The 11,405-nt window shown below is 37.5% G+C and overlaps 1 protein-coding gene across 1 annotated transcript in view; it reads left to right on the forward strand.

Moving 5' to 3' along the window:
• Positions 1-11,405, forward strand: part of LOC129808660 (paired box protein Pax-5-like) — a 58,151-nt gene that overhangs the window by 37,340 nt on the left and 9,406 nt on the right. Inside the window, exon 6 of the mRNA XM_055858433.1 lies at positions 7,265-7,560. Within this exon, the coding sequence (XP_055714408.1) occupies positions 7,265-7,560 (296 nt within the window). The remainder of the gene's footprint in view (positions 1-7,264; positions 7,561-11,405) is intronic.

Below are 11,405 nucleotides of genomic sequence, written 5' to 3' on the forward strand. Positions count from 1 at the left end.
ATCAAGATCATCAAAATCGGATTAAAATTGGATTTACAGTGAATTTTGAAAGGAGAAAAAACTAATTAAAAGCTATTCACTATGTCCTTGTCCTTTGTAGAAATTTATCATGGATTATCCTTAGCTATCTTGCACCTAATTAATTAATCCAATTCTGGGTTTTGTGGAATGACTAAAGTTTTGAGAGAAGGTTTTCCATTTGATGGAAATCTTAAGTGACATTCCGACGGTACTTTGTGGCATCAAAATTGGAGCAAAAAGCCAGAAATTGTCTTAGAGGGGGAAAGAAAAGTAGTTTTCGTCGGGAAATTCACTGTAACATTATGAAAGGGGCTTGAAGGGGGATAAAGTGGTTTGAGAAAAATGAGATTTTTAGGGGTTGATATTGGCAAAAGAATATTGAATAGAGGCATTTGAAAGATAATGATGTTAAAAGGCCTTCTCTCAATTAACCCATCGTGCTATACTTATAAAAATGTATATTTATATTTCCACTAGAATAAAATACTTTCCCACTGCGACTAAAAATTTTCCCCGGAATGTTAGGGAGGAGGGAAGGAAAGAAAAAAGTGGATTAAAAGGGGATTTTTCGGTGGGTTGAGACACTCCCATATGTTGTGATTTTATTTAGTGCCCATTGGGACATTCATTGAAAATGTCATTGGGAAAATTCCCTCCAGACAATCTCGCCTGATGCCCTTCCATCCCATTTTCTCGCCTAATGAGATGAGTACTACATTAAAAAATTGATTGAAACGTATGTCAGGATGAAAATGCAATTGCAAGTGACCTCAGGGGATTAACCAATCCATCTCTCCCTCTCTCTCTCTGTCTCTCTGTCCTCAAACACAATCCTTAGGAATCTCTTTTCCATTTTCTCTCCATCGGAAAAAGGTTTTCCATCTCAAGGAAAATCCCCTTCAAAGTTTGTACTTTGAAGAATTTTTTAAAGAATCTTCTTCAATGTATCATTGAAAAATTCACCATAAATCTATTTTTCCACCGATTTTAATGATTGGGGGCTTTCTGGAAGGCTGACAAGATTCTCAATAAGACGTTCTAAGACCCCAAATGTGCTTTTCTTGGTAGAAATTGCTGGAAATCTACTTAAAAGGTTCTCCTTTGGAGGATGTTTCAAGGAAACATCTGCAATGTTTCACTGGAAGACTTCGCTATCAATCTATTTCTCAACCGATTTTAGTGATTAATAGCTTTTCGGAAAGCCTGGAATAGCCTCAACAAGATACTCTAAAACAGCATTCAGACTTTCCTTCAAAGAAATTGGCGAAAATGCCTTTCAAATATTCTTTTTGAAGGATCTTTCAAAGGAACTTCTGCAATGCTTCATTGAAAAATTCGCCATAAATCCATTTCTAAACCGATTTTGATGATTGGCAGCTTTTTGGAAAGCTAACAAGATTCTTAGCAAAATGTTTTAAGACGCAAAATGAGCTTTTCTTGGTGGAAATTGCCCAAAAGTCCCACTGAAGTTTCCCTTTCAAGAATGTTTCAAGGGACCTTCTGCAATGTTTCACTGGAAAAATCGAGCTAAATTGAATTCCAAACCGATTTTCGTAATACTGATAGATTTAGAAAGCTGCATTGATCCCAAAGAAACATTATAAGACAGCAAAAGGGCTCTTCTTGGTGGATATTCCTCAAAATCCTCTTCAAAGTTCATCTTTGGAGGATGTTTCAAGGAAGCTTGTACAATGTTTCACTGAAAAAATCGCCTAAAATCGAATTCCAATCCGATTTTGATGATTGGGAGTTTTCCAGAAAGCTGAGAACATTCCCTGCGAAACGTTCAAAGACCCCAAATGAGCTTTTCTTGGAAATCGCTCATAAATTTCACTGAAATTTGCTCTCTCAAGAGTGTTTCAAGGGACATTCTGCAATATTTCACTGAAAAAATCGCCTTAAATTGAATACCAATCCGATTTTCGTAATCTTAACAGATTTGGAAAGTTGAATTGATTCTCAAAAAGATGTATTAAGATAGAAAACAGGATTTTCCTGGTGTAAATTCCTCAAAATTCTGTTCAAAGTTTCTCCTTTGGAGGATGTTTCAAGAGACTTTCTGCAATGTTTCTTTGGAAAATTCACCATTAATCCATTTCTATACCGATTTTAGTTATTGGGGGCTTCTTGGAAAGCTAAGAAGATTCTCTGCAAAATGTCTTAAGACTCAAAATGAGCTTTTCTTGGTGGAAATTGACCATAAGTCAAACTGAATTTTCCTTTTCAATAGTGTTTCAAGAGACCTTATGGAATATTTCACTGAAAAAATTCATCATAAATCCATTTCTGCACCGATTTTAATTATTGAAGGTTTTTTGGACAGCTGACAATATTCTCTGCAAAATATTCAAATACTCCAAATGAGCTTTCCTTGGTGGAAATCGCCCAAAAATCCCATGGGAGTTTCCCTTTGAATTCCCTTTCTTTGATGTTTCATAGAATCTTCGTCTACGTTTCATTGAAAAATTTGTTTTAAATCCATTTTTCCACCGATTTTAATGACTGGGGACTTTTTGGAAAGCTGAGAAGATTCTCTGCAAAATGCTCAAAGACTTGAAATGAGCTTTTCTTGGCGGAAATTGCTCAAAATCCCCTTCAAAAATTTCCGTATCAAGAGTGTTTCAAGAAACCTTCTTCCACACTTCATTGAAAAATTCACCATAAATTCATTTCTCCACCGATTTTGATGATTCGGGGCTTTTTATAATGCCAACAAGATTCTCTGCAAAACGTTTTAAGGCTCAAAATTAACTTTTCTTGATGGAAATTGCCCAAAAATCCCACTGAGATTTCCCTTTCAAGAATGTTTCGAGAGCCTTTCTGCAATGTTTCACTAAAACGTTCGCCATAAATCCTTTTCTGCACCGATTTTGATGATTTTAGCGGATTTGGAAAGCCAAAGAGATTCCCGTACAGGTAAAATATGTGGGTTTTTTCTTAAGTGGATATTGTCCGGGTAAGGAAGTCCTTTTTGTCAGTTTGTCCTTCGAAATAGTTGGATGATACTGCAATTATTCTGTACATTTGATGATATAGAGCAATTTATGCTAGATTATGTTGTTGTTGATGGTATTTCTGGGCCTGAAGAAGAGCCTGGGGATTGTTCCCTCTTTTTTTTTTGGCACAAATGACTAAATCCGAGGGTTTCCACTCGAACCCTTCTTCCGCCTCAGTCTGGAAAAAGGCAGCTAAAACCAAAAAGGGAACATTGATAGTTGAACAGGACAAAAAATATATGTATATATACATATTTTGGAGAGAGAAAAAAAAAAGAGAAGAGGGACACGATGGAATTGACAATGTTTCACCCTCCCAAATGGCAACCAATAATTTATCTAATGCTATTGAGAGGAAACTGAGGCAGTTGTTTAACTTGTGACTTCATAATCGCAGAGAAATAGTATTGTTCACTTGACACGCGTGTTTTAGGGATGGATTGTAAGGTCTAGAAGAGGGAGAGGACAGGGATACCCAACCCCCAAACAAAAATGCCAACCGCCGATGGATGGGAATTATAAGAGTTAATTTGAAGAATTGACTATAAACATTCGCGCCAAAAAGCCTCAGTCACGTGTCACCAATTCAGACGATGATGCACTTTGTGGCATTTCATGGCACGTGCCCCATACCACCCTTCCCTCTCTATTTCTCTCACTCACTCTCTCTCTCACACATAAACCATCCACCCACAATTCGTCACGAGCAACACGTGACCCGAATCACATCTCAACCTAACACCTTCCTCTTTCTCCAACCCCTTTTCTACTTTTCAAAATCATTTTCTTTTTTTATCGATTGAAATGGGCAATTTTATTTTATTTTTCCCTCAAAGTCAGAAGATTTCCTGAATAGCATATATAGGACTAATGCATTAAACATGGAAAAAAAATCACCATTAATCCATTTATCAACCAATTTTAATGATTGGAGGCTTTTTGGAAAGCTAACAAGATTCTTAGCAAAATGTTTTAAGACGCAAAATGAGCTTTTCTTGGTGGAAATTGCTTAAAATCCCTTTCAAAGTTTCCCTTTCAAGAATGTTTCAAGAGACCATCTGCAATGTTTCACTGGAAAATTCACCAATGAACCATTTCCCAACCGATTTTAATGACTTTGAGCTCTTTAGAAAGCTCAGAAGATTCTTTGTAAAACATTCACAGACCCCAAATCAGCTTTTCTTGGTGGAAATTGCTTAAAATCCCTTTCAAAGTTTCCCTTTAAAATATGTTTCAAGAGACCTTCTGCAATGTTTCACTGAAGAATTCGCTATAAATCCATTTCCCAACCGATTTTGATGATTCGGAGCTTTTTGGATTCTCTTGGACAAGATTCTCTGTAAAACGTTCAAATACCCCAAATGAGCTTTTCTTGCTGGAAACTGCCCAAATGTCCCACTGAAATTTTCCCTCTCAAGAATGTTTCAAGAGACCTTCTGCAATGTTTCACTGAAAAAATCGCCCTAAATTGAATTCCAATCCGATTTTAGTAATCTTGACAGATTTGGAAAGCTGCATTGATTCTCAAAAAGATGCATTCAGACAGCAAAAGGGCTTTCGCTGGTGGAAATTCCTCAAAATCCTCTTCAAAGTTTCTCCTTTGGAGGATGTTTCAAAGGAACTTCTGCAATGTTTCACTGGAAAATTCGCTATAAATTCATTTCCTAACCGATTTTAATGATTAATGGTTTTTTGGATAGCTGAGAAAATTCCCTGCAAAACGTTCAAACACCCCAAGTGAGCTTTTTTTGGTGGAAAATGCCCAAAAATCCCACTGAATTTTCCCTTTTGAAGAATGTTTCAAGAAACCTTCTGCAATGTTTCACTGAAAAAATCGCCCTAAATTGAATTCCAATCCGATCTTCGTACTATTGACCGATTTGGAAAGCTGAATTGATTCCCAAAGAGACATTTTGAAACAGGATGAAGGCTTTTCCTGGTGGAAATTCTTCAAAATCCTCTTCAAAGTTTCTCCTTTGGAGGATGTTTCAAGGAAGCTTCTGCAATGTTTCACTGAAAAATTCGCTATAAATCCATTTCCCAACCTATCTTGATGATTTGAGATTTTTTGGAAAGCTAAAAATATTCTCGACAAAATGTTCAAAGAATCCAGATGAGCTTTTCTTGGTGGAAATTGCTTAAAATCCCGTTCAAAGTTTCACTTTTGAAAAATGTTTCAGGAGACTTTCTGCAGTGTTTCACTCAAAAATTCGTTATAAATCCATTTCTCCACCGATTTGAGTTATTGGGGGCTTCTTGAAAAGCTGAGATAATTCTCCGTAAAACTTTCAACGACTCCAAATGAGCATTTCTTGGTGGAAATTGTCCAAAAGGTGTACTGAAGATTTTCTTTCAAGAATGTTTCAAGGAACCTTCTGGAATGTTTCACTTGAAAATTAGCCCTAAATTGAATTCCAATCCTATTTTCGCAATCTTGACATATTTGGAAAGCTGAATTGATTCCCAAAAAAATGTATTAAGACAGAAAAAGGGCTTTTCCTGGTGGAAATCCCTCAAAATCGTCTTCAATGTTTCTTCTTCGGAGGATGTTTCAAGGAAGCTTCTGCAATGTTTCACTGAGAAAATCGCTATTAATTCATTTCTAAACCGATTTTAGTGATTATAGGCTTTTTCGGGAAGCCTGGGAGATCCTCAACAAGATATTCTAAGACAGTATTGTGACTTTTCTTGGTGGAAATTAGCGAAAATGCCCTTCAAATCTTCTCTTTGAACAATGTTTCAAAGGGTCTTCAGCAATGTTTCAGTGGAAAATTGCCCATAAATGCACTTCTAAACCGATTTTAATGATTATCGGCTTTTTCGAAAGCTGAGAAGATATTTTAGAAAGACATTCTAAGACAGCATAAGGGCTTTTCTTGTGAGACAGTGTCTAAAAATCTCTCCAAAATTTGCCTTTTGGAGGGAAAATTCCCCATAAATCCATTTCTCAACCGATTTTGATGATTAAGGATTTTTTGGAAAGCTGAGAAAATTCTCAGCAAAATGTTAAAACACTCCGAATGAGCCTTTCTTGGTAGATGTTGCTGAAAATGCCCTTCAAAACTTTCCTTTGAACAGTGTTCCAAAGGGGCTTTAGCAATGTTTCACTGGAAAATTCCCCACAAAATCCATTTCCCAAGCGATTTTGATGATTGTGAGCTCTTTGGAAAGCCGAAAAGATTCTCTGCAAAATATTTACAGACTCTATATCAGCTTTTCTTGGTGTAAATTGCCGAAAATCCCCTTCAAACCTTCCCTTTGGACAATGTTTCAAAGGACCTTCTGCTATGTTTCACTGCAAAAATTACCCATAAATCCATTTCCCGCCCGATTTTAATGATTATTGGCTTTTTGGAAAGCTGAGAAGATTTTCAAAAAAAACATTCTAAGACAGCATTGAGACTTTGCTTCAAAGAAATTGGCGAAAATGCCCTTCAAATCTTCATTTTGAAGGATGTTTCAAAGGGGCTTTAGCAATGTTTCGCTATAAATCCATTTCCCAACCGATTTTGATGATTTTGAACTTTTTGGAAAGTTGAGAAGATTTTCAAAAAAGACATTCTAAGACAGCAAAAGAGCTTTTCTTGAAAAACAGTGTCCAAAAATCTGTGCAAAAGTTGATTTTGGAGGGAAAATTCCCCATAAATTCATTTCCTAACCGATTTTGATGATTGATAGCTTTTTAAGAAGCCTGGAAGATCCTAAAGAAGACATTTTAAGGCACCATTGAGACTTTTCTTTGGAGAAATTTGGTGAAAATGCCCTGCAGATCTTCTCTTTGAACAGTGTTTCAAAGGAACTTCTGCAATGTTTCACTTAAAAATTCGCTATAAATCCATTTCGCAACCGATTTTGATGATTGATAGCTTTTTGGACAGCCGAGAGGATTCTCTACAAAACATTCAAAGACTCCAAATCAGCTTTTCTTGGTGAAAATTCCTCAAAATCCTCTTCAGAATTTCCCTTTGAACAATGTTTCAATTCATTTTCCAACCGATTTTGATGATTATCAGCTTTTTGGGGAATTTGGAGGAAATTCTCTGGTGTACTAGAAGAGCAAAAGAGGATAGGACAGAGGGGACCGGATGCTATCGATTCGATAGCATCGAAAGGTTATCATTCCAACCAAAAGTTTCTCAAAGTAAGCCGTGTCTCGGCTCAAATCATTACTGTGTCTAGGCTAATAGGGGTTAGTGACCGTTTTTTTTTTTGATACAAAAATGACCAATTGTTGTGTTTTTTGGCAGAATCGTGAGGAATAAGGCAGCTGAGAAGGCTAAACATGTACATCATCAACAAACGAGCCAACAGACACCACCTAGCGGCGGTACGGCATCTAGTGGTGCCACTAGCGGTACAACGAATGTTTCTGTCATCACCCACGCCACTAGCGCCATCATCCAACCCCAAACACCCGGTTCAATGGCACCAAATGGCCAAGGTGATAGATCATCTGGCTACAGTATCAATGGTATCCTCGGGATACAGCACACAACTGATCCCAATGGCAACAGTATCAAGCGAAAACGAATGGATGATCACGGTAAGTCAACCTAACCTCACTTTTTTTTCTTCGTTGTGAGAATGGGGAAAAATCTCTCTCGAAAAGTCGTTATGCTCTGATGATCCCATTTTCCACCGTCCGAAGAGCCTTGATGCATGTATCAAGGGGATTGGTGGGGTAGTCTGGGATGGGCGGGGGCCAGTATGGTAGGGTGGAGTTGACAAATGTCGGGAAAATTGGACGAGTAGCTATGTAGAAGTATCCGGGAAAATTGTAGACCAACAAAACAAAAAAAAAACAGAGAGCGCAAAATGCAATCAACTTTGCGCGGGAAAATGCGAGAAAAAGTTTTGTGTTAAGGAGGAAAAATGAAAAGGGAAAAACCCTAAGGAGTCTGTAGAGGGGAGGGAGAGGGGGGGGGGTGGAAAAGTCACGCGGGGGCGGGGGAGGGTGATGGATAAACATTTGCGTGATTGTCTAATCCACCTTGATTGTGTGGCGATATTTGAAACCGTAAAATATCGTTCGTGTCGTTGGGAAAATCCAAGGGGAAAACTCCCCCCACCACGAAGAAGAAGAAAACAGAGATGAAGAAAATTATTTCAATGGAGTGGGGGGGAAGGGGAAGAGATTGAGGGAAAAATCCATGCTTAAGAGACATTTCAAAAAGATTTTTCTCTCCATTTTCTTCTTTTGGGGGTACTTTGCGCCAAAGAATGAGATGGAAAATGGACATTTTCCATTGGAAAATTCCTAAACGAAAGAGAAAGAGAGGGAGAGAGAGTGTGAAAGATGATGTTGGGAAAGTTTTGGGAGAGAAAATGGGGGGAGAATTGAGGGTAGGAAAATTGGAGGAGTTTCCAAGGCAACAATACCCAGAAAATGCCCTTTTCCAGGCATTTTCAGGCATTTTCCACCACCAAAAGTGTCCCTTTCTCACTTTTCTGGGTGGCATTTGTGTATTTGTGTCTGTGGAAAATTTCACCGAAAGAAAATATAAAACCAAATCCATTTGAAATTCACCAAAATGGAAAATCACTGTGGAGAAGAGATAATGATGCGTTTAACAAAAGGAAAAATTCACAGAGAAATCAACATATCTTGGGCAGGGGGGGTTATCGAAGTCCAGAAGTCAATATCTCCGACCGTTTGACTTTTAAAAATATCCCAGAGTCGCCTTAATTGAAAGAAACATAACGGCGACAGGGATGTAAATTTAGACCTCATGAAATTTACTTCAATCTAAAAAGATGTAGGGGAGACCGGGGCAGAAATAGCCACGTATGGTATTAGATAGTGGTATCTTATAGTTTGCCTTCGAAGGAATATTGAGGAAAACACTCTTTATTCTCAATATATACTTCCCTTACTAATCATTGAAATATTTATCAGCCTCATACAAACATTTTGTATAAATTATACGCAATGAAAAATTTCATTTGGTGGCTAATTCTACCCCGGTCTCCTCTACCTGAGTCATAGAGATCGTTTTCCGCAGTTGAGATTCTCAAAAATCCCACCTAGGTGGCTAAAAAAGCGTTCCCGGAAGTTTCTTCGTCCGGCAGCTCCTTTTAGGTCAATAGCTCCACACCTATGGCATCGATCGGGCTGAAATTCAGTACGTTGTAGCAGCAAATTCCACCTATCAAACAAAAAAGATACCAAAGTCGATCGATAGCCCCTGACCCAAGCTATAAGGGATCAAAGTTTGAAAATTGACCGGCCTCTATCTCCGGTTCTAATTGGCAGAATTTAAAAACTAAGGGCATTTTGGAAAGCTCTCGTGAAATGCCACTTCCCTATTGACCTCAAAAGTTGATAAAACCACCGCTAGGGGCGCTACTAGCAAAAAGAAAATTTTGTCAATTTTCTAAGTTAAATAACTCGGGCTTAAATTCCCTAATCCGGCTGAAATTTTAGTACGGAGTAGCTGAAGATTATACCTATCAAGGACAAAAATGCCTAAGTCGATCGATAGCCCCTGACCCAAGCTATAAGGGGTCAAAGTTTGAAAATTGACCGGCCTCTATCTCCGGTTCTAATTGGCAGAATTTAAAAACTAAGGGCATTTTGGAAAGCTCTCGTCAAATGCCACTTCCCCTTCTAACATGGCAAGTTCATAAAACCACCGTTAGGGGCGCTATTAATAAAAAGAAAATTTTGTCAATTTTCTAAGTTAAATAACTAATAATTCGTCGGTTCCGAAGAAGACTATTGCAAGTCCAAAATGTAATTATGTCCAAATGTGCGATTGTCCTGGAATCAGTTGAATTGTCTTCAAGGACGTCTACAAGAAAGGTTATTGAGGTGTGATTTGGTTTCTCTTCTTCTTCCTGGGCTCTCCAAACAATATCCTTGGTCAAGAAAGTCTGCTAGAGTACCCTTCTGGCACTCTAGAGCTACTGCTTCCGACATTCTCGCCCGAATTATAGAGCTAAATGAAACGCCCTTTTTAATCGTTTTCTTTTGAAGTCTATGCTTCACAGTTTGTTTTTGTTACAAAAATACTAACTCTTTTCCGGAAATTTCTCACGATGCTCTTTTTTTTAGTTTTTTTTTATATAATTCTTTTGATTTTATATATTTTTTTTATTTTTTAAACGCTCTCTAAAATCCTGTGTAAAATACGCACAGCGGTAGCAAAAACATACTTAGAATCGTTTGCAAAACACGCACAGCACGAACATAAAAGGTTAAGAATGCGCTAAAAATCACGCACAGCTCAATCACGGAACGGTTTTAAACGTAATCTTAACCGTTTGTTATTGAACTGTGCGTGATTTTAAGCGAGTTAAATGGAAAACCCATTTAAATAGGTTCCTTGACAAATTGTAATAGTCTTCTAGGTTCCCTGGGTCCCCTGGGAATTCTCCAGTGTCACCCGGGTAATCCAGATTCAATGGCATATTGTAAGAATCTTGCGGTTTCGCCGATTTTCCCGGAATTTCCTGAACGATTGCACGAATTGTCCGGTTTTCCATGTTACCCTTCTATTTAGAGTCTTAAAAAGAAAAGTGGGTTTCCTTAGAAGAATTCGGTGAAAAGCTCCTTTGAAATTTCCCTTGTGAATATTCTTAGTTCTGCTTGCTTTTTGGTTAAAAATTCACCATAAATCTAATTTTTAACCGATTTTGATGATATTGATGGTTTTGGACAGGTGAGGAAATTCTAAATTTAAAATCTTAAAAGGAAAAATAGATTTCCTTAGAAAAAATTGGTGAAAAGCTCCTTTTTGAATATTTATCAAAAGAACCTTCTGTAAAGCTTTGGTTAAAAATCTACCAAAAATCCAATTTCTAACCGATTTTGATGATCTTGACGGTTTTGGACACCTGGAGAAATTCTACATTAACTGTCTTTAAAAGAAAAATGAGTTTCCTTACAAGAAATTACTGAAAAGCTCCTTTAAAAATTTTCCCTGTGTGAATATTCTTAGTTCTCCATCTGCAAGGTATCCGTTAAAAATCTACCAAAAATCCAATTTTAAACCGATTTTGATGATTTGGACGCTTTTAGATAGCTGAGGAAATTCTCTATTAAGAACTTTAAAATGAGAAATGAGTTTCCTTAGAAGAGATTGGTGAAAAGTTTCTTCAAAAGCATTTGGAGTATGCCGGATAGTTTTGACAGGTTCGGCAAGAACTTCTTTAGTGGACAGAAATAGAGTCTTTCTTTCGAAAGTTCTCCTGAACCTCCTAGACCCTAGAAGAACTAGACCCTTACTCTAGTACAGAGGTGTGCAAGAAACCGTTAAAACCGAATCAACGTCAAAAAAAAAGTTTGTTTTGGGAGCGTTTTGACCATTGACGTACATGTTTCATTTGACGTTAATTCGGTTTCAACGGTTTCTTGCACGCCCCTGTTATAAATTATCAAAATATTAT

The sequence above is a fragment of the Phlebotomus papatasi genome, chromosome 5 (assembly GCF_024763615.1).
Source record: "Phlebotomus papatasi isolate M1 chromosome 5, Ppap_2.1, whole genome shotgun sequence".
Lineage (NCBI taxonomy): Eukaryota > Metazoa > Arthropoda > Insecta > Diptera > Psychodidae > Phlebotomus > Phlebotomus papatasi.